At 50.9% G+C, this 24,014-nt stretch overlaps 1 protein-coding gene across 1 annotated transcript; it reads right to left on the reverse strand.

Annotated features, from left to right (window-relative positions):
* Positions 1–10,094: 10,094 nt before the first annotated feature.
* Positions 10,095–15,443, reverse strand: MSX1 (msh homeobox 1). Its single transcript, XM_081208276.1, has 2 exons — positions 14,863–15,443; positions 10,095–10,919 (listed from the first exon to the last, which is right to left on the reverse strand). The coding sequence occupies exons 1-2, from the start codon at positions 15,317–15,319 to the stop codon at positions 10,489–10,491; spliced, it is 888 nt and encodes a 295-aa protein (XP_081064402.1). The 5' UTR covers positions 15,320–15,443; the 3' UTR covers positions 10,095–10,488.
* Between the last annotated feature and the right edge of the window lie 8,571 nt (positions 15,444–24,014).

A 24,014-nucleotide genomic window follows, 5' to 3' on the forward strand; every position in this document is an offset into this window, starting at 1 on the left:
TAGCTGCTTCACCCTGCCTAAGGGGTATGCTAGGGTTGCCATACGTCCGGATTTTCCCGGACAGGTCTGGGATTCCAATGATGGAATTAGCATCTGGAGGGAATTTCAGGAAATGGACAAAATGTCCAGATATTTGACATCTTCAACAGCTCCCCTCCTGTTGCTCGGTCCCTGCTCCTGCCAATCTAGCAGTTTGAAAGCACGTCAAAAGTGCAAGTAGATAAATAGGTACCACTCCGGTGGGAAGGTAAACGGTGTTTCCATGCACTGCTCTTGTTCTCCAGAAGCGGCTTAGTCATGCTGGCCACAGACCTGGAAGCTGTACGCCGGCTCCCTTGGCCAGTAAAACGAGATGAGCGCCGCAACCCAAGAGTTGGTCACGACTGGACCTAATGGTCGGGAGTCCCTTTACCTTTAGTAAGTCAGGGATGGGGAACATGTGTGGCTCTCCAGGTGTTGATGGACTCTTAACTCCCAGCAAATGTTTTTTGTTATTAGGTATGTGATCTATTTTGTTGTTTGTTCAGCTTGTAAACGACCTTGTGTATAGAAATTAAAAGTGAAATGAAATTGCTTTTGGAGAGGATTCTACCCCTCAGTTTATTTTCTAAAGGCTTTTGTACCTTAACAGACTTTGTGGTTACCACAACTCTCATCTATTAATGTCAACACTTTTGGGCTGCACAGACTCCTAGAATTGTAGAGTTGGAAGGGACCCTGAGGGTCATCTAGTCCAACCCCTTGAGATGCAGGAATCACAATTAAAGCATGCCTGACAGGTGACCATCCAACCTCTGCTTAAAAACCTCCAAGGAAGTCCATTCCGCCGTGAGACAGCTGTTAAGTCGGAATCTTCTTTCTCCCTTGAAGATTGTAAACTGAATGCAGGAGGGAACCTTGATGGGGAAGACATGCATTCCATGCAGTGACACCAGGAATAAAGAACCATGGCGGATTAGATTAAAGGTCTATCTAAGATAGAATTCTGTTTCTGGCAGTGCCAGTCAGGGGCTCCTGGCAAACAAAAACTCCCTTCCCACACAAGCAACTGGTATTTAGAGATCTACTGTCTCTGAACATGGAGGTTCCATTTAGCTCTCATGGCTTAAATAGCAATTGATATTACATGAATGTGTCTATTCTCCTTTTAAAGCAATCAAAGCTAGTGGTCACCATCACCACACCTTGTCACAGCAATTATCATACCAGTGGTGTCCAAACTTTTTTCAAAGAGGGCCAGATTTGATGAAGTGAAGGGCTGTGGGGGCCAACCATTGTTGACCTTTTTTTAGGATTGAAGTTGTTTATCTTTTTTTAGGGTTAGAGTTGTTGAGCTTCTTTTAGGATTGAAGTTGTTAAGGTTTTTTTAGGATTTTACCCCAGGAAATAAAGTGCCACAGAGGCCGGATTTTACCGACCGGCAGGCCAAATTAGGCCCCCAAAATGGACTTTGGACATGCCTGCCATAAACCACTTATGCCGTGTCTGCCCTGAATCTACTGCCAATCACATTTCAGTGTGTGACCCTGAATCCTACCATTATGAGAAAAGAATAACTTATTTCTGTCACTTTCCCCAAACCATGCATGATTCCCCTAGCAGATATTCCCTTTATTTTAACCATCTTTTTGCTATGACTTCCATGATCAGGTTATAGGATCTAAGTCCAACTGCAGTTAATCACAGATACAATGTGAGGGAGCCAGCGAAGGAAGCAGATTTGTGGCACTCTTAAAGGCAGCAGTTGGGAAGAGAGACCAACCTCACCGATGAGCCACCACCTACTAAACTGTTGGGATTTAATTGGGACTTACATTAATTAGTAGGGAGAAGGGCTGGACTTGGAACAGGGCTATCATCCTGATCCTATATATAGTTATTAAAGATATACTCCAGAAATCCCCTTCCATTCGAACCCTTTAACAAGTTGTTGGTGAGACAGGCCAAGGCCAAAGGCATCACACATTTTCTTGAGTTCATTAAAGATAATTAAAAGAAATTAAGCCAGGGGTCTCAGTTGCCTGGTGACTTCCTTTTCTTTGATTTATGGCCCCCTTGGGTTCAGAGGGAAGCAATTCTGCCAGGGCTGGTTCCTCTAATCTGAATTTTACAAGAAACGGATGTGCTAAAAGAAGCAACAAGCCAGCGGTGCTTCTGGTTGCATTTTCAGCCTGATTTATAGAGCTGTAAAACAATCTGGATCAGGGAACAGCCATTAACTTCAAGAGAGCTGTGAACACTGCTTCCCACCCCCACCCCCCACAAAAAACCCCTTCTGCTTTAGGACTTCTGAACCAGGTTCAGAAATGGCACTGAAAGCTATGCTCTCTCTCCATTACTTTGAAAAGTGTTTTAAGACAAAGGTAATATACTCAAGCTGTACAGCAGATGGAGCTGAAATGGCACGAGAATAGAGGCAGAGACCAGGCAGCACAACGGTGAGCTGAAGAGGTTTATCCTCATCCTGTGGGTGTTGTGGTTGCATTTGCTACTATTTGAATTCATACCCACCAAAATGACCCCCAAAGCTCTGTACTATGTTATATAGTGTGATGCAGCAGCAAAAAAACAAACAAACAAAAAAAAAACCCTCTTCTAGGCTGCATCAAGTATAATTGTCCAGATTAAGGCAAGTAATAGTACCAACCTTTTCTGCTTTAGTCAGACCACACCGGAAGTACTGTGTCCAGTTCTGGACACAGTTTAAGAAGGATACTGACAGGCTGGAAGGTGTGCAGAGGAGGGCAACCAAGATGATCAAGGGTCTGGAAACCAAGCCTTATGAGGAATGGTTGAGGGAGTTGGGCATGTCTAGCCTGGAAAAGAGGAGCCATCTTCAAATGATACATGATACGATAAAGGTAAAGGGACCCCTGACCATTAGGTCCAGTCGTGGCCAACTCTGGGGTTGCAGCACTCATCTCGCTTTATTGGCCGAGGGAGCCGGCGTACAGCTTCCAGGTCATGTGGCCAGCATGACAAAGCTGCTTCTGGCGAACCAGAGCAGCGCACGGAAACGCCGTTTACCTTCCCACCAGAGCGGTACCTATTTATCTACTTGCACTTTGACGTGCTTTCAAACCACAGCGCTTACCGCGTCCCTTACATGATATGATAGCCATCTTCAAATAGCTAAAGGGCTGCCACATGGAAGATGGAGCAAGCTTCTTTTCTCCTGCTCTAGAAGGGAAGATCTGAACAAATGGATTCAAGTTACAAGAAAGGAGATTCTAATTAAACATCAGAAAGAACTTTCTGACAGCAGGAGCTGTTCCACAGTGGAATGGACTTCCTTTGGAGGCTGTGGATTCTCCTTCATTGGAGGAGTTTAAGCAGAGGCTGGATGGCCATCTGTCATGGATGCTTTATCTGAGATTCTTGCACTGCAGAGGGGTTGGACTAGACCTAGCAGTTCGAAAGCACGTCAAAGTGCAAGTAGATAAATAGGTACCGCTCTGGCGGGAAGGTTAACGGCATTTCTGTGCGCTGCTCTGGTTCGCCAGAAGCAGCTTAGTCCTGCTGGCCACATGACCCGGAAGCTGTACGCCGGTTCCCTTGGCCAATAAAGCGAGATGAGCGCCGCAACCCCAGAGTTGGCCACAACTGGACCTAATGGTCAGGGGTCCCTTTACCTTTTATTAATATTAGTAAATAGCACCTTAAGTGTTTATGGGTCTTTGCCTTTTGTAAAAAGTTTGCTGTTCCCATGAGCGCTTGGCCTAAGTTTCAAGGGTAGAGCAGATGGCCGTCCAAGGGCAAGTAAAAGATAGGGAGCCTGAGAAATGTGCAAAAAGAGATACTTCAAATGAAACAGTGGAGATGAACCCCAGGAAGGGGTACAAGCATGAGGCAAAAATAATAATAATCAAGTATGACTCTCTAACATCCACATCAAAATTTGACTAGCTTCAGCTATGAAAGCAAGATGCCTTTAACCTATTTCATAGATTCCGGGTGGTTCCAGTGCAGACGGGTCCTTCACATCCAGTGTTTACATACTGTATCTTCGTTTGGCAGGCTCATTTCCACACCTTCCCATTTTCCAGTCATGGATATTTTCATTCATTCACTGCTATTCCATGGCTTGCCAATCAAATTGGTGGGTGGAGCTTCAGGAAATATATGCAGAGGGGGGTGGGGTTGTACCTCCCCTCAACCCCACCCCCCACTGCTCTGGGTATGTTTCAATCTGTATGCACACTTTTTAAAAAATGCAGACGTGCCAAAGAGTGAATGTTCACACTATTCTTATGCTTCACAATGGGCAAAAGAGAAGTTTGTGCTCATGTGGAGGGCAGGCACTTTCATTTCTTTTTAATACTGTTATATTGTGCAAAACCTCTATATGTGACTATATAACAGAATATTGGTTGACCTTTATCAACTCACACACACTCTGCCAACCCCCCCCCCCATTAGTGATTAGTCTCCAAGGTGGTGATTTTGAGATGGCCGCTGCTCCTAACCAGCTTCTAGAAATTTGAATGGGTCTTCAGCAGAAATAATCTGGGTCAATGGGAACTATGTGACTAGATTGTGCTGGCATGAGGAGCAGATGGACATACGACCTGTTGCAACATCACCGCACCCACCCATCCCCCCCAAAAAAATGTTAATGAGCTGGAGCTTCCATACCAAGAGTGTCTACAGATTCCTTAGATTTCACATGGTACAGGGAAATACAGATTAACTTGCAAAAAGCAGGGGCTGTCATTTTGATTGTGACAGCATATTCAGACTCTGCAAAAGAATCTTATATTCGTACATAAACAGCACCATTTCCACAATAAACTCCTACCTGGAAGCAGGAAGCACCCTTGAATGACACTGATCTGTCTCCTTTGTCAGACTTTTTAAATAAATAAATAAATAAATAAATAAATAAATAAATAAATAAATGATAGATAGATAGATAGATAGATAGAAAGAAAAGCAGCTTCAGAGGCTGTGGTTAGCTGCAGAAGACGAGCCTATAGGTCCTTTAAGACTTTTCCCTACTAGTGAATTTCCCTGTAATGGTTTTCCCCAAGCTGTTCCCCTACCTGTGGGAGAAAAGATGCAAAGCCTTCATATTGTGTTCACTGGAAGGAGAAGCACCTCTTGGGGAAGGTGAGTTTCAGAGGAACCAATGGCAGGAACAGCCCCTGCCCTGCAGCACCAGAAGCTTCTTTTTCAGGAGTGTGTGGGGTTTGTTCTGTTTTTTAAGCCAGGGATAGACTTAACAGACCAAATGGAAAGTGCAGTTTGAGCCCCACTCAAGTCCGTTGTAGACCCAGGCTGATGCTGTACCACTCAGACGGAAGGTAGGGGCTTATGTGATCCGTTGCTCCTAATAACAATAATGCCATTACTTTTATTATTGGTAATAATAATTTTTACTACTACAATAACTTGTTGCACATAGAAAGCTAGGATATCAAGAGGAAGCGCAGACTAGAATTCTGCTGAGCTCCCGGCACTAAGTTTTCTGTACGCAGGGTAAGTTTTGTGTGCGGAGTAATCCATAATATGAACTGCCACATTCAGTCTGAAGTGGTACAGCCCTAACTCTAGGTCAGAGTCAGCTGCTAAAAAGACATTATTGCAGCTTGCTTTCAATTGGCTATGTAGCAACACAGTGCTTCCAGGGAGGGGAGTAATTCTTGTCTTTCTGAAAGAGGGAAATGTCACACTGAAAGATGGATTTCAAAAATCATTTTCCAAAGAATAGTTTCCCTGAAAAGGAGCACAGCTGATCAAAAGCCAGGAGTTCAGATATTTTATTTTAAAATGCACAGCTGGGTGGCCTTCATCTTCAGATCTCTCCACACATGCTCCTCTTTTTTTGCACAAAACGGAGCCTGCTGTCTGCAGCCTGACTTCCAGCTCTGGGTGCAGCTGCAAGTGATCCAAGCGTTTCAAACACACCCACCACTTGCAACACAAACATCTCTGATTGGCTGCTGCTTCACCGTCTCCCTTAAAGTGCTAGCACTTGGAAGTGGGGTGCTATGGGGAGAGGGGAGGAAGTCCATATACGGACATAATAAAAAAGCCTTGGTCCAGTGTACGATTAGCCCAATATCCTGCTTCCAGCGGCAGCCGGTCATACACTTTTTAAAAATGCAAACGCAAGCAGGGGTATAAAGGCATTGCTCTCCTACCCTCCTTTACTGCCTCTATACATCCAGCTGATTGTTCTGTTTAGCAGTCATGGTTAGAAGTTGTGGAGAGTCCCCTCCCCTCCTCCCCAACCACTGCCAATTTTAGCAGCCATCACCACATCTTGTGGCAGTGAATTCCACCATCCAGCACATACTGGGCAAATAAATGCTCCCCTTTGTCTCCTCCACTGTCTCAACTCTACTGCCAGTCAACAGTTTCAGCAGAGGAGGTCTGGCTTCAAGCTTTAAGGGGTTCTGTGTTTTACTACAACCCCAAGATCTACCAGACGCATATCCAGGCAAAAAAAGTCTTAGCTGCACATCATTCATGGGGTCCTGAACTGGTAGACTGATAGACCAGAAATGAGACCTTGGGAGTCATAAAAGATAGCTCATCAAAAGGCAAATTACATGCAAGGACTCATTAGGAAAGGAACTGAAAATAAAGCTGCCAATAGCCTCATGTCATTATACAAATCTTTGGTGCAATACCATTTAGAAACTGTTCTGGTTCCCTGGTCTCAAAAATGATACTGTAGAGGAAGCAAAAGTTATGAAAGGGACAATGAAAATGATAAAGGGGGTGGAGCAACCCCCTGCTCTCTGCTGCCCTTAAGGAAGCTTGCAGCGTTTGAGACTTTATAGTTTAGAGAAAAGGTGGGGTGATAATAGTTTATAAAATAATGCAAGGCATGGGGAAAGTGGATAGAGAAAAGTCCCCCCACCTCCTATAACACTAAGAACTCCTGGGCACCCAGTGAAGGTGAATGTTGGAAGACTGAGCAAGATAAAAGAACACAGGACGTAGTTAAACTATGGAACTTGCCACCTACTTCTACTTGCCATGATGGCTCTGCTTCAGGGATGGAAGCAGCAATGCTTCTGAATGCCAGCTGCACAAGGGGAGGGTGCTTTTGTGCTGCGGTCCTCCTTGCGCATTTCCCCTAAGTGTCACCGGGTAGGTGGGCTGCTTTGAGAACCGGGTGCTGGACTAGACGGGCCCCTGGCCTGGTCCAGCAGGCTCCTTAGAATGAAAGAACAGGGTTAGCATGAAAGAACAAGGTGCCTCTGAGCAGTTACTAAGCAAAGAGGTTTGTTTTCAGTATCAGACTCAAGGGAACCTGCAGTGCTTCACCCCCAAAACCTATTCTCAGTCACCCCAAGTTTGCATCATTTTAAGCAGCTAGTTTAGGGAAGTCGGGGGTTGGTTGCTTTATTATCTCTGCTGCTTAAAACAATGAGGGCCAGAAATCCTTCCCGATCCACTGCACATCACACTTCTCCCATCCCGAGCCTCGAAAGAAGTTGCTATGAAGGAGGAAAACTGCTTCCTGAGCAGGACCATCCCGTTGCCCTGGCCGGGGCCTGCAAGCGGGAGGCAGCCGTCAGCCTGCCACCCACCTCCTATTATCATTATTATTTATTAAGTGATTGATAAAACAATCCACCCCAGGGGCACGGGAACACTACGTGGGAATGCAGGCCTCGCTTGCCCGCCCCACCTTTAATAGCCACGCTGTTTCTACGGAGAGCTGCTCCAAGACAGGACTCGCGCCCCTGAACTGCTCTGATTCGGAGCGCGGCAGGAGCTGGCGGGCCCGGAAAGGAAGCCAACCTGGCCTGGGCTGCGTGGCGCCGGCGCCGCCCGGTTAAAAGGGAAGCGGCCCTGCTCCGCCGCCCCGCCCCCGAGGCCACAAAGAGACCAAAGCGCGGCTCGCTTGGCCGGCGAGGGAGGCCGCCCGGCCGGGCCTTGAGAAGCAGCGCCGCCGACGCCTCCCTCCGCGGCGCCGCCTTTTGTGCCGGCCTGGCCTTTCAGGCGGGGCGCTCGGGCGTGTGACGGCAGCGCCCGACGTATTGTCCTGGCCCCGTTATTAATCGCCCTCGGGCGGGCCGAGGGGAGCAGCCGAGGGGGCTCCGGACTGAGGGAGGCCGAGCGGGCCAGCAGGGCGGCTGCTCTTCGCCCGCCCGCCCGACGGCCCCTCCTCTGCCGGAGGCGACCCAGCCGGCGAGTCCCGGCCCGAAGGGGACGGGGCAGAAGGCCGGAGGAGCGAGCGCCGCCCGTGTGAGCCGGGAGGAGACGAGCGAGCGAGCGAGCAGCAGCGGCTCCCGGGGCTGCCGGCCGGGAAGGCGAGGCTGGCGCGCCCTTGAAGCCCGCTTCGCGCTGCCCAGAACTTGGGCTTCACGAGGCCGGGCGGAGCGCGCTTCTTCTCGACCCGCAGGCAGCACCCATCCTGCACACGGTGCCCCGCTGGGCGCGCGCAAAACATCGCGCTCCGCCACCGTCGTCGCAGGATCGCCCAGGGGAGAAGCGGCCCGCGAGCCGCGCCCACGAAACCAGCAGCCCCGCCGACGATCCGCCCCGGAGTCCCCCCCCTCTCCGCGCTCCCTGCTGCTTGGAACCGAATCCCGTTCAGATCTCCAGTAGCAGCCGCGCGGAGCCCGGAAAGCAGGAGGCCGCGAGCCCTGCCGGCGCCGGGGCGCAGGAGAAAGCCGATCCCCGGGCCGGAGCTCCTGTCCATGGCCGCCTCCCCTTCCCCGCCTGCCCCCTAGACCAGCCCCCGAGTCCAGCCCATGGCCGGGGCCTAGTCCCTCTCGCCCACCCGCTTGCCGGCCCGCAGCCCCGTCTGCAGTCACCTGAAAGCGAAACAAGCTACTCACCTGCGGCGCGAGCAGAAAGTGCGGTGAACGGATTTCCAGGGAAGCTGCTGGAACTGCAGCCGTCTGCCCGCGAATTTGGGTTGGCGGGGGCCCAGAAGCGCAGCTGGACCTTGTTTCTGAGCAAGCATGCATAGATAAGAGCCTGGCTGCAAAGTGGGTGGGTGGGGAGGGAGTTAAGCACGGAGAGGTTAGTGGATGCGTGTTTACTCCGAAAGACCTACCAAAAACGCACACACACAAAAACCGATTGAACTATTGCTCCCCTGTAAATGTCCACAGCATAGCAGCCTACGTTGTGGATAGGCTGCAACTCCAGGTTGCAACTCCAGCTATGGCGACACCTCCTTCAGCACTCCAGATGTTTTAATATTTGCATGGAACTCTGGGTCCTGAACAAGTTTACAATGCATGAATTCCAGTTTGAACTTACTTGCATTTATGTACTGCTTACGCCCTGCCACAACACCTAGCACGATTCCCCTAACGCCTGAATAGGGGGAAAAGTCTAAAAAGTGAGGCTAATTCTCATAAACATTTCCAATTGAAATAAATGGATTTACTCAAGATATTGTGGCAAGGATTCAATGCAAGGTTGCAATGCTGGGTATAGTTACTTCAGAGTAAGTAACTTTCAAGTCATTAGGCACAGGATTGCAGCACTGATGCTTTTCCAACGCAGTAGGTGTCACAATAATGATCACTGAAGCTTGCTCAGCTCAGCTCGGTTTATATCGCTAGATGGGAAGCTTTTCTGATGAGATCAGATTTGCACAGCTTTTTCATCCACATCACTTACTCAGATCCAGGACTGTGCTCTGAAATAGGAATGCCTGGGTGCCTGGGGAGGCCTCTGTGAAATTTGTTTTGTTCTGAAAAGGAGGAACCCAATATATATATTCTTGGAAGGACAGAAAGGGAAGTCGCTTCCCACTGCTGGCAACAAGGCTTACTTTCCAATTACAGTAGTAGATTTGGGGACCTAGATTTGGACACCACCTTTGGTCTTCTTCAGACCAGAGAAATCTAGGTCTTTGCACTGCAAACCCAGGCACTTTACTTCCAAGTAAGTTCTTTAAAATCAGTTGAACTTCTTCAAGGAAGTGAGGACAATCCACACGGAAGTTCTGCACAACCTGAAATGCAGGGGTGGGGAGTGGGGGGGGGGCTAAGAGCCAGATTTGAGAAATAATGATAAAAATAATCAACAGGCGCCCCAGATTCAGAGGGCTTGGATGGAATGAAACCTTGCAGACCTTCCAGGACAGAAGGCAATGTCCAACCATTCACCCCAAGGTCATTTAAAATTAATTTATTTATCAAATATAGCTATTAATATAAACGATAATAAATTTTCAACTGTACAGTATATTACACAGTAGGCAGAGCCCTTCCACGGGGCTTGGTGGAAGAACAAGCGGCAAAGAACAGCAAGTGCAGTCCTGGGGCCTGGAGGGATTTTGGGGGGCGGGGTGTCCACAGTCTGACTCCTGCGCCCAAAGGGGCAGCCCAAGCCTGCGGAGTATTCCGGTCCTTCGAGAGAGGCTTTACCTGGGCGAGTCCAGAGGACCAGCTCTCCTTCCTTCCCTGCTGGCTGGTGCCTGTCCGTCGAGGGACCGAGGGCTGACAGGCCTTCTCGCTAAGACCCGATCCTCTGGGGTGGAGGAGCCCCCGCCTCGCCCACGGGGTTCTAGGTGAGATGGTACATGCTGTAGCCCACGTGCGCCGCGTAGAGTCCCACGGGGGTGACGGGCAGGCCGGCTCGCGGGAAGGGCCCCGAGGAGGCGTACAGAGAGGCGCCCGCCACCGCCGGGCCGCCCAAGGGGAAGGAGATGCCGAAGGCGGCGGGCGGCAGCATGGGCTTGGCTGCCATCTTCAGCTTCTCCAGCTCGGCCTCCTGCAGCCGCTTGGCCTTGGCGCGCCGGTTCTGGAACCAGATCTTGACCTGCGTCTCGGTGAGGCTCAGCGAGCTGGAGAACTCGGCGCGCTCCGCGATGGACAAGTACTGCTTCTGGCGGAACTTCCTCTCCAGCGCCAGGAGCTGCGCCGTCGTGAAGGGCGTCCGCGGCTTGCGGTTGGTCTTGTGCTTGCGCAGGGTGCAGGCCGGCGGGCTGGCGCGCCCTGCGGAGACAGCGAGCGACACCCGGTAAGGCCCTTCCCAAAGACACCCCGGCGCGCCAGCGCGGAGAGCCGCCCCGCCGCCCGACCGCCCAATCCCGGGAAGGCGAAGGAGCCCGGCTGGCGCGCAGGATCAGACCACCTGCTCACCCCACAAGCCCAAAAGCCGTTTGCCGGGGCGCCTCGGCGGAAAAGCTCTCTTAAAGTGCAGGAGGACCCGCAAACCTAGTCAAATTTATCAGGAAATAATCATCGCTGGCTGAATTTAGTAGGCTGTAATTCAGAGTGAACGTATTTTAGAAACCGGCTGTAAGGCGGATCTCGTTTGACAGCTTGCTCTGGTTAAACCGTCATCTAGTTAAACCACAGTAAGGCAATTTAACTCTATTGAAATTAATGGGCCAAATTGGTATTAAATACAGTGCTTCTGGTTTATTTAAGCTGTAAGGGCAATTTCTTCGGGATTTTCCAGATTAGAATATTTCAAGAGCTGGGTTCTAAATTGACCTGAGCGGAGTAACAATGATTCAGAGTAACTGGAGTCTGAACCTGGAGGATGTATGGTGGTACAATCCTAAACACACTTAAGAGCGAGCCGCGTTAAAATGCAGAAGGACTTTCAAACGGACTGGACCTTGCATTTTACTGAAGCGGAGCTGTTCCCGGATAGGAAAGCCAAGTCGACTTACAGCCAGGGGGACATATTGCAACTGAACAAATGGGATGCTGGAAACCCCCCGAACTGTGCAGATTTAAATAAGGAGGCGACTTTTAGCTGGAAGAGAGAGAGAGAGAGAGAGAGAGAGAGAGAGAGAGAGAGAGAGAGAGAGATCGTTCTGACAGCCCAAATCTGCCTGATCCCACCCACTCGCTTTAAAAGGCCTTGTTTCCACGTAAGCGAATAGGATTGCAGCCTTCCAAGAGGCGCCTGGGTGTCACGCGAAGCCACGCCGCCACCACAGCCAACCCCTCCCAAACGCTTATCCGTGGGGGAAGACGCGCGTGGCCCCCAAAATGGTGCGTTTTATTTAAGAGGTTGGGTGCATTTATTAGTGCTCCAGATAGAAAAATAAAGTATTGGGACAGTTCATAAGAAGGGGAAAGCGGGGTTGGGGGAGGAAGGAAACCATAAATTATTGAACTAAAGGGGAAAAAATTAAAAAATGAAAAGGGCAGGTCCTGTCACTCACATCCCGTTTATGGCCCTCTTGGGAAACAGAGTGCGCATGTCATTAATTAGGGAGTCGGCGAGGACGCCGCTTGCTCCTTTTATGGCCTGTTTTAAGAACGACTCTCGGCATTCCGACCCACACCCTTTGGAGCGGAAGAATTTAGACTGCTAAACACATTTACTTGAAAATAAAGGCTGGCAGGTTTAATGGATTCAAGTTAATTGTTTTAAATCATAGCCTCAAGTCAAGTTGAATCCAAGTGAAGAATTTCCATCGTGAAGCTAACACTCACAAAAGTTGTAGATCGCTTTCAGTGTTTCCATTAGCAGAAAAGACACTGGAGCTACTGTAGTCGTAGGTACCTTTACTTGGGAGTAATTCCCACTGCGACTCATCACTTGGTGAGTTAAAAGTGCACAGGCCGGGACTGCCAGCTGTGATGAAATCCTTTGGAGACATTCCAACGGGAAGCCCTCCCAGCAAACCCCCGTTGGAGGGAAAGAGCCACAGTTCACCAGCGCAGGCCTCGGGAATGACTGAGTATCTTGGCTGCAAGATTTTCCCGGTGGATTTGGCCCATTTTAAGTTAAGGCTACCCACGGTAGGACGCTAAGCTGACCTGGAGAATATATTCTTCCTAATATGTTTAATTTCGATAGTCTTTGAAGATATACTCACATAACTCTTCCCCAACCCCGTCCCTTCTAGATTCCGTGCATTGCACAGGGGAAGCTATAGCAGGACGACAATTACGATATGGGAGAGATTCTCTTTTCACATTCTGTTTGCAATAATTTCGAAGATTGCTTTTTTAAAAACAAAAAACAAAACCTCATTACTTCCTGGTATCTGGGCAACATTTTAAAAATAAATTGCAATTACAGGGGTTGGGAATCCAGCTGGAAAGAGACTCCTAATTAATCCAAAACGACATGAGCCCTGAACAAAATATACCAGAGAAGCCTGTTTTGTTACTTTCAGTTGCTTTTCACTTTTTACATATCGGTAGGAAGTCCAAGAGATGACTTTTCAAGGAACAAACCCCTAACTTCAAAAGTGAGGCTGCTGGACATTTTAGAAACGGTTCAAATCAGAGCGATCTATTGAAGTGGAATTTAGCATCGCTAGAAATGTTATGGGCATTTTCTCCAAAGCCACCTCTGCCCGGATTCTCCTACTCACTGACTGAAAGGAATTTCCACAGACACAAGTAGGAGTTAGAGCACATTAAAATAGCGCCCTTAAACTATTTTAAACTGCTAAAATACTCTTGTTTTAATCCGCGGGAGAGAAAAGGAGGCAGAAAAGTCCCCGCTAATTCCTCTCCTGCTCAGGCCGATCAGTAAACAAAGCAACTTTCTTTAAAACGAATCACTGAGGCTTAGGCGGATTGTGCGGCAGGGCTGGGTCTACATGGACTCCGCCACCTTCGATCCTAAAAAGTTTGCAGAGAAAAGTAAACTACTTTGAGTTGGAAGCTAAGTTTCCTGGACCACAGGATGTTGTGGAAGGTCTCACAGGGAAAATAAGGCTGAAACCCTATACGTGGGAGTCTTCCCAAATGAACTCGGTGGGACTTCTCAGTGGTGATGGAAAGGATTCCGCTGTAATTGATTCTGTTTCCCAACAGCGCAATTTAAGGACCATTAACGAGAAGCGCAGTAGAAATAAGCAGCCGAAACTCATCGGATTTCCTTATTACGTTTTCCTATTTGTTTAGCATTTTTTTATTTAAAAAGCACGAATGTGCTCGTAGCGATTTTCTGGTTCTCCAGATGGTGTGCAAACCGCAATGGTTTAAAATGTCCTTACCCAGGTTGTCTGTCTGTCTCTCTCAGAACAGAAACGGGCTCCTTGGTGGCGGAAAAGGCCCTGAAACCCGGAAGTCCCAGGCATCCCTCCCCCTCCCCCTGGAAAGTGGTGACTGGTTCAGAAACCAGGTCCAAGGAACCAGTGACCTTTCATTCCCAACTCACTGAAGGAGACCTTCCCTGGGACCCTGGGCTCTCTGGGCAACTGTCAGCTGGCAGGATCCGGCCAGCAATGTTTACCAACAGCTGTATCTGTCTGAAAAGGCCCCTCTCTACCTAGAGTCCCAGCTTCAAGGCAGCGAGAAGCTAAGATTGCGGGGGAAATGAGATGGTCCCCCAAACGATCTGCATTGAAGGCAACTCCCCAGCTCCCCTTTGGCCGCATTCGGGCTGGAGGCAGCTTGCCGCTGCTTCACGGCCAAGTCAAGCAGCAGCGGAAGGCAGGCAGGAGCTGCATGGAAGCTGCTCTGGTTCTAAGCATATTTTAAAAAGGTCGCCTCGATCTCAGCTTCCGGGCTGCTTGGCGCTCTCGGCTTTAATTCGGCTAAAACGCCGCTATCCGACTAACACTTTGCAAGCAAGGCCTCTTGAGACCAAGGATTGGTTTAAGCAAGGGGAAGCCGATCCTGTTAGAAACCGGTGCTCCTTACTTCCAAGTAAACACCTTTTGAGCGTGCCTGCCCCATTCGTGCTAGGAATCAAGGCCGGGCACCTACGCGCTTTGAGTTGGTGGCCGGTTGGTTGGTTTGTTTATGTATTTTGTTTAACCAGCAACTCAAGTTCCACGAGCCGAAGCAGCAACCTGGAGCATCTCTCCGGCGCTCAACACATGCATTTACTGGAAAGTAAAAAGTCCCCTTGTCTTAAGTGACAGCCGAGACCGGCTTCCCCATCCTCAACCGCAGCGTTTTGGCTACTCGCTTCCCGGCCAAGTCCACGTGCGCTTCCCGGCTGCTCACTTACTTGGCGGCGGCGGAGAGAAGCGGGGGCTTTGCATCCAGGGCGTCCGCTCCGGCTTCTCGGGGCTTTCGGCTTTGGCGAGCGCCTCCTCGGGCACCTGGACTAATCCCCCGACAGCAAAATGGGTGGCGATGGCCAGCGCCGAGGCCGGTCTCTCCGGCGCCGCGGCAGAGGGCGCCCCCCTCCTGGGACTGAGGGGTCTCGGGTGCGTCGACGGCTCCCCCCGCTCGGGCCCGCCGGGCAGGCGGCCGGGCTTTCTGCGGTCGGCCATGAGCGCCTCGACGCTGAAGGGTAGCAGAGCCGGAGCCGCCTTAGGCTTGTCGCCGCCGCCGCCGCCCTCCTCCCGGCCCCTGGTGGCCCCCGGGGGCCCCGTCGGGCCGGGCTTGCCGAAAGGCGGCGCGGGTGGCTCCTCGCTCCCCGCCGCGCTCTGAGCAGAAGTCATTTCCAGCGCCGGGGCCATGCAGCTCCCCCCGTCCCCCCGCCGGCGCTCCAGCTCTCGCAGCCGTCGCTCATGGAGGTGGGCGCGGAGTCTGAGGCAGGCCCGGCCCGCGCTCCCGGCTGCGGGGCGCCTTCGCTCGTCAGGGCTCCGCTTGGCGAGGCCCGGGACCCAGCCCGGCGGGCTAATAAAGCCAGGCCGCCCCCGACGGCGGCCAATCCGCGCTCCGAAGGGGGGTCCCGCTGCCTTCCCATTGGGTGCGGCGCGCAAGAGAGCGCGCGAGGAGGACCGGGAGGCGGAGGAAGAGGAGGCGGGATCGCCCGGCGCGCCTCCGCTCGACTCTGCCCGGCGCGCCCGCCAAGCCGGGAAGAAACTTTGCTCGGCACTAGCCAGGAGCGATTGCGCGCCGGACTTTCGTTCTCCGCCTCTGGGCAGCTCCCAGTCACCTCGCGTCGCCGTCGATTCACCTCGAGGGGTTGTTTGTTTTGCTTGGATTCCCTTCCGTCCCGCTCGCTCCGTCTCTGCAGCGGAAATTCCGCGAGCCTGAGCTGCGGGCGGCAGCTTTGCTTGGGACGAGCGATGCTCATCTACAGAGTATCATATAGACTAATCATTTTACCCCTTCTCTGTGCTATCAGCGGCGTGCAATCTAGTTCTACGACAACCATTTAGAGTTTTTATTCTCTTTGAAGTGTCTCCCGACAATCAAGCGGTATATAGAGTTTGTGAAATAAATATGAAATAAAATAAATAAGTCTTCTTTGAATATGGGCTAAATTCGTGTGTGTGTGTGTGTGTGTAAGAGAGAGAGAGAGAGAGAGAGAGAGAGAGAGAGAGAGAGAGAGAGAGAGAGAGAATGCTGTAATAATATGTAATATTTGCCCTCCCCCGCCGCCCAATAGGGATACGTTTACACACGCCTTTCGGTTTTGGAGGGGAAATCGACGTGGAAAAAAGCTATTAAATTTGGCTGCATCGTCGTGTAGCTTACTCGGAAGTAAGTGCAATGAGACTCATTCCAAACAACTGTGGATGGGATGGCAACCTCTCTGGTTGTGAAATCATAGTTCTTCTTAAGCACAATAAACTCCCAAACTGACAAAAAACAAACAAACACAAAACCACAGAGAGTCCAATATATAAGTCAATGAATTAAATACGATGTATGTGTGTATAGGGTTTAAGCTTATTTATAATCATATTCGCATTAGATGGGCTATACTTGATTTTGCAGGGCTTTGGATGAGGTTGCGCTCTGCTCTCGGTATGACCCAGTCTCAGTGCAGATACAGTATAGCTAGTCTTCCCCATCGGCTTACAAAAAAGCAATTTAACAAACAAGCAAACAAGCAGGAGGCAAAAAGAGGGGCAAATCCTGCCCATCATTTGTATCTGGTGTATCTCTCCTAGAGCTCTGTTTGTCTGGATAAGGCATACAGTGTGGCGACGGGATCATTCTTTGGTAAAGAATCATTGTAAAGGTGCCTAGAGATTGGAGCGTTAATACCCTAAAGGAAGTCTAACCCCTAGTCCCGACCAATTAAGGTCTTAAAAAGGAGATTTGGTTTCGTGAATGCCTTTTACGATCCCTTATCCTCGCGGCCAGGACGGATGTGCAGTAAAAGGCGCTGCTCTCTCTCATAATGGGATTGGCCGCTTGCTGGGAAAAGTTTATTGATAGCTGCGGGGCTCTAATCTGGGCGAAACACAAGAGCTTCTTGCAGTCATTTAAGGGCAATTATCTAAACGGGGAGGGACAGCGGAGCCCCTGCCTTTTGAACGCGGCCCTAGCAAGACGGGAGGTTATGAGCGCTTAGATTATGGGATGGATGGGTGAATGTCACAGCAAAGCTAGGTTTGTCAATACGCGAAGGAGCCGAGGAAAAGGAAGCGGGAATGTTCTTAAGGCTGCGTCTAGGTTCTCACGCAGAAAGACCCAGCATTGCGTTCCCGTAGATGGATGACCCAACCTCGAGCACCGTTATTTATTTACTGCATAAATATCTTTCCTGTATGTAAATTTCCCTCCAAGGAGCTCATGGCCACGTATGTGAATCCCCCCCCCGCCAACTTCCCCTCACAACAGCCCTGTGAAGTGGGCCTGGTTTGGCGAGAGTAAAGCCTCGCAAAGTTTCCTGGCTGAGGAGGAACAAAGATCTCCCGAGGTGGAGCTAACGCTCTTTACCGCTGCTCCACCCTGGCTCTGCCCCCCCCCCCCGGACTCCCAGTGTGGACCCAGAGCGCCTGGCTCTTCCTTCCTCCCCCCGCCCCGCAAAACAACAACAAAAACCCCTCAATGAAGAGAAGACCCTCTTTGCGGATGAAAAACAAACTTGCTCATATGCACACATCTCTCCTGGAACACGTTACACATTTCTTTCTATCGCCGTCTCCATAACTACACTGCTCCTTCCTGTTGCTGCTGTTATTGAAACAATAAATAACACGATGGAGGGGGGGTCAGCCGTGTGACGGGTGCTCAAAGAGGAGCCATTGAAATAAATGCGGTAAAGTAACCTAGGGCTTAGTGATGAACGATAAAGCTAAACTTAACCTCGAAAAAATGGAAGCTTATGCTTAACTTCCACGGGCCATCTTGGGGTTTAACAGCAAAATCTTACTTGCTAAAAGGCCCACGGAGCTTCGGGTAAATGGCCCTAGGCCTGCAGCCTAAAAGTATTTACTTCTAGGGAGGGATGAGCGATTTGCGATCCATGGATTCGCAGAAAGGGAGAGGGGGCGCGCGTGCACGCTGTGATTTGGAGGGTGTTCCTGAAGTGGTAGGTATCTCTGCATGTGCGCAAGATCTTTAGACTAGATCTGGATCGCTTAAACCATTTAGTGGACTGAAGTATATTCCTCTCTAAGGCGCGTGCATTTGTTGCAGGCCTCAAGAAATCTATGAAACCAATAAATTGGTTCTATGAAATCTATGAAACCAAGTAAACCAATAAATCACGAGCACACCTGCGTGTCCTGGCTTCACCCCATATTGAAAAGGTTCTTGGATAGGAGTGGAATTTCCTTCCACAAGGATGTGGTCTGCTTTCTGGGAGAAATCGACTTAAAGTTCCCCGTTTTAGTATACAGCGTGGATGTTGTCCGGAATAGTTGTGCTGCGGTGTGTCTGCGCATTCCTTGGATCCTAATGCCGACCGAGATTCGTTTGCTAAAGCCCTTTCTACTCTGGTCCCTTTCCTCACAGGGTCCTTTCTTAGACTCCTTGGGGAAAGTTCCGCCCGCCCACCCTTGGGGCCTACCATGCGGATCTCCAGAAAGAACTTAGGCCGGAACCCTGGGGCTCTCCGTGAAAGGAACGAGCTTGCTCGCTTCTCTGACCCGTGGACCAAAGAGTAAAATCGATAGGATTTTGGGGAGGGGGCCTCCCGGCCCCAAGCACAAAACGGGGCGCCTTTCCTCCTCTTTTATCCTGCTTCTGGCGGCCAGATTGCCTTGCCCGCCTTTGGTGGGAACCCAGCGAGGTCCGCTTCTCGCGCGCCTCTCCCGCTGCCCTTGGACGGCGCGGCCGGCCCGGTCCAAGGGGCGTCTGCGCGGGCGCCCCAGAAGCGGCCGCGTCGCTAATTGCGAGAATAAACAATCTGTCACGATTAGTCAGTGCCTCTACTGGGCAGACAAGGGATGTTGTCTGGAGGCGCCAGCGGCGGCGGCATCAAAGGCTCCCGCTGGAGGGCCTATTGAGGACGCGAACCCGCGTCCAGGGAGCGAGGCGCCGGAGCCCGGCGAGGACCCCGACGCAAGCAGCCGGGCCAAAGGAGCGCGCTCGCCCAACCCCGCGTCTCTTCCCACCCCCGCAACGACGGGGAAGACGCAGGATCCAGCCCCTCGCGTCCCCCAAAGCGGGGGGACGTTGCAGAAGGGGATAACTGGCACTCATGTGAGCGCAGTCGGCGGCTGTTCCCACCAGTCCAGCTCCTTGGGCGTTGCTTCGACGGGGCTGGGTCTGTGGGGACGAGGTGGGCATTGCTAGTCAGGACCATTAAGCCTTGGGGAGGACAGGACCCCAGGAGCGGCCGGCCGCCCGCAGCGCTCACGAGGCAGCCCCGCGAGCAAGATGCTCCGAGAGCAGGACTGAGGCCGGGCATTGCCGCTGGGGCGCCGCGTGGGGGGTGGGGGGGGTAGATGTGGAAATCCCATTCCGGAATCCCGAAAATTCCTCCCGCCAGTCATAAGGCCGGTCCCACTTTACGGTCGCGCTTTTCCAGCGTCCCAGTCGGCGCTTGCTGGTCCTTTACAAGCCGGCGAGATTGCGGCTTCCGCAGGAGAAGAGACCCGCCGCTTTTACTGACTTAGCCAAAGCGACTCCTTCCCCGCCGGCTGTGGGGTTTTCTTGAGCGCAGGAGGCCGCATGATATCCGTGCAACGAAATTTTGTGTGGATTCTCGTTGCTTAAGAGTCTCCAAATTTTTTTATTGCGCTTATTATAAATGGGCACAACACAGATTATTTACCCCGGTTTGTCCTCCACCGTTTCTTTGAAGGAAGGAGAGGGGAAGAGTTTAAGAAAGAGAGTGAGAGAAGGGGGGGGGACCCTGCTCCTTTTGGGTGGAACAGATAATTTAATGATAATATCACTTGAAAGCAAAACAAAACAACAGAATTTCAACCATGGGTTTATTTAGGGGGGGGGGGAGTCTCACTTTATTCAGCGAATCTTAACTTAAAAATATATGTGCAGTGATTGATGCGAGCATAACACTGATTACTAAGTATCTATACTTGGAAACAAATCCTATCGAAACTATGAGCTGGGCATTGGTCAGCTTAAAGTGAATGATTCTGAGCTACAAGTCCTATTTGCAACAGTACAGAGAAGCCCCGGCAAACCTAGCCGCCTTGTAAATTTACCCTGCCCTATTTGCTGAATTTAAGCAGGGTTCTGTCCGGTCGAGTTTCCTCTCTGCAAACCACTAGAATCTGGGAAGTCGTTCCCATCGAAATAGATGAGGTCCTGGGTGTTAGTTTGCATGTCCGTCGCTTGACGACTAAACCTCTGGAGCGATGACTTGTAGTACCCCTGAACTGCAGCGGCAGCCAGTACTACACAGCTGACCGAAAGGTAATTTCACTTCACGGGAAACGCAGGGCTTTCTAGGGGACTCCCGTCCATACGTTCACTTGCCAATTGCGAAGGGCCTCGCATCCGGTTTGGAGGTATGGCGGGATTACATGCACGTGTGAATCACACTTAAGCGCTTAAGAGTTGAGCGGGACAGCCCTCCTTACCTTTGATTTCTTGTTGCTGGAGCTAAACCATACCCAGAGAATATACCGGGCACAGGAACGGAACAGCGGGGAGGGGGACTTCGCTTAAGGGCTAGGGAAGTCCGTGAGATTTCATAGCCCCAGTTCAGCTGATGGAATTGAAGACTTCTCTGAGAGAGGTTCTTCTGCTCGTATTTAAAAGAGCCTCTTGCCCTTTGCTCTTAAGCGCACTGAGCGCAGCCTGTCTTCGTCAGCCCCCTTGAAATAAGCGGGAAAGAATTCCTATTCGTTTTCACGCATCCGTGGAGACGGCGCGTATTAGTTGAACATCGCGGCCGTTGCTCCCATTGTAGGGCGTTGCGCTGGGGTTTGCCTTCTTCGACTTAGAGGGAGAGAGTGTGTGTGTGTGTGTGTGTGTGTGTGTGTGTGTGCGCGCGCACATAACTCTTGCAACCTTGGCCAGTTCCTGAATCGTGCAAGGCGATTCACACGTACTTGCCGATCACCTGAGAACCCGCAACATCAAGTGATTAACTGCACGTGCTAATGAGCCTTCCAGAACACAGCCAGTGTAACTTTCGCATCACCGCAAACGCAAGAGTCAAGACATTTCAAGTGCGTCATGGAGGTGTCGGTGAACAAGTCCTTGTCATTTGTGCCTTATCCTGACTTCGCCTTCCTTCTCCTCAAATTCAGTACTTCCCAGTGGGGCGAGTTCGCACATTCAGCTTCCACCGGTCACCAAGTGGGCAATAATCGAGAGGTGGCAAATCAAATAATGTGTGTTGCACCACCGGCATTTAAAAATGTATGCACGCAGCTAAAACCAAAACCAACAATTTGACAGGGAACTTTGACTCCTTGGTGAGTGTGTCCCTATGATACTCGAGTTTGCATATACATGCGTATCGCATTCGCACGCATTTTGGGTGTGCATTCGAACCATGAACTAATGAGTGGAATTGCCATGTCCCAGGTATTCTGATGAAATCTATTTCCAAGTAGCAAAACCGAAGGGTGTGTATAAGGTGGGAGTAAGGTCTGGTCCAGGGGGTCACGAAGAGTCGGACACGGCTAAACGACTAAAAAACAACAACAAAGGTCCTATTAATCTGAGCGAGAATAAACTCCAAGTAACGCATTTAAGGCAGGGAGGGGGGGGGGGGAGACTGCAGCCCCCATTCGCTTTATCTGGAGAAACCTTCGCTCCAAGACGAGGTTTTAAAACCGTCTCTCCCTTTGCAGACTTTGGAAATTCCCCGACTCCGGGTCGAAGTCAAACAGGATAAGGAGCGCGCACCCCCCCCCCACCCTTCCATCGCTGCCCCGGCCATAAACACTTCTCAGGGATTCCCGAGTTTAGTAATTATCCTGATCAAACGAGCTTTCCCTCCCAATCTCTCTCAGGCCCCCCCCCCAAACAAAAAGGGATCCTTGCCTCTTTAAGGCTGGATGAATGGAGGGCACTATTTCAAGTGGCCCAAATTAATTTGATCGCGACATTTTGATGCACTTGGGCAAGATGAAAGCACAAGGCTGGCCGTCTCCTCCAAGATCTCTATAATTATAGATAATATATCGTATTTCAAAGCAATTAGCTCAATCAGGCGTAACGAGGCACTTGGCTGCCAGGCAGTTAACAAAGCGGCCCTGACGGTTATTTAAGCTTCAAGATGTCAAGCAGACACGGAGCCTCTTGGCTCAAGACGGGGTCGGAGGAGCTGCTCCCCGAAGACTCCTCCTGTCTCTCTCTCATATAGATTCATCAAATGGTAGAGGGTTTTTTAAATTAATATTTTATTTGGAAAAATTCATTTATAAGAAGAGAGACTAAAGAAATTGTAGAGTTGGAAGGGACCCCCGAGGGTCATCTAGTCCAACTCCCTGCGATGCAGGAATTTCAACTGAAGCATCCATGATGACAGATGCGCTCTCTCTCTCGCGCGCGCGGCGTGGCGCGAAGCGTGGGAAGCAAACACTGTCCTGAAATGCATCCACTGCGCGGATCTCCCGCAGGAGCTTGAGCAGGAGAACTGCCCAACAGACATTCCCACTGGCCTAAGGCGAATAGCGGAGTGACGGGCTTGGTCCGGTTTGCGTCGGGATGGAGCGGGAGGAAAGTTCCCGCTGTCTTGCTCCCTCCTTTTTCTTCTCATCCCAAAGACCTCGCACGTCCTAAGCACGTGTATATTGGGGACTCCCGTCCCATTCACTTCAATTTACCCGCAAGAGCTCGCGGTTAGAACCGCAGCCAGACGCCTGCCTCTCCGAAAAGGCTCACAGCCCGCGCCCTTGACCAGGAAGCAGGTTCAGCTGAGCTCAGTGAGATGGGCTCCCCCGAGATCCTGCAGCCTCAGGACCCCGAATTCTGCACTCAGACAGGCGGTGCTTTGAATTATGGGCGATTCAACTGGGACGCCGCCTTCAATCCGAACTCATTGTCACCCTGCGCTAAAGAAAAAGGGTGTCCTTTCTATTGGCCGTGGCTCCCGTGCAAAGGCGCTTGGGATCGCCGCCTCTGACTTTGACGGGCCTTTTTGCACACACTTGACAATAATTTAAAAATGCAGACGTGTGCAATCGATAAGAGATCTCGAGTCCAAATGTAACTCGACATTAGTTTGAGAGCAGGGCTGGGCGTTTGCGTCGGTGGGAAGCAGCGGCTCCGAGCCAGAGGCGACTGATAATACTGGGCTTTTCAGCTCCCGCTCCCCCCCCCCCCCGCATCCTCGCTCTACTCTCCGGGTCCCTCCAGCGGACACAGGCGCGTCACCTTCTCTCGCCCCCCCCCCCCCGCTTTCCACTGCAAGATCCGATCCAGAGAATCCATTACGTCGTGGCAGTCTCGCCAGCAAGCACGACCTAAGTGGATTCAGTGGAGCATCCGTCCTCGCCCCATTGTTTTGGCTGAGACAGATGCCGGGGCCCATTGAAACCCACGGCATTCGGCTGCGGAGCCCAAGAGAGAAGCAGGATAGGGCCAGGGTCCATCTGCGGCCTGGATGTTGTCTGCGAGCTTTGGGTCCCAGCGATCCATCCACAGATTGAAGTCCATCGGGCTAAAACTAAGGCTTAGGCTACAGCCGGATACTTGTGTCCTGGAGGAAGTCCCTTCGGACGCAGTTCCTCATAAACAATACGCATAGGATAAGGCTGCGCGGGGTTGTTGAGTTTTAAAATCGGGTTTTAAATCGGTACGGGGCTGTCTTGAGACCGTGCCTTCAAGCTGCCTAGATGTTCCATATTAAGCTTAGAAACTCCTAAAGATGATTTAGGACGGTTTAGAATAATCCATAAGAATGAGTGTTCCTTAGCAAAACATTGCGAGGGAGTCTAAGGCACAGTGGGAGGTGGGTGCGCATAACCATTTTTAAGTATCAAAGTGCTTGTCAGACATCCTCGTGTCACTGCAGCCCCACTGGAATGTGGGAGAAAGTTGCTTCTCGTTGAGTAGGCAGCTGCCTAAATCTTCTCCTTTAGACCTCCATCAATTAAA

Source organism: Podarcis bocagei (assembly GCF_964188305.1).
Source record: "Podarcis bocagei genome assembly, chromosome: 9".
NCBI classification, from domain to species: Eukaryota; Metazoa; Chordata; class Lepidosauria; order Squamata; family Lacertidae; genus Podarcis; species Podarcis bocagei.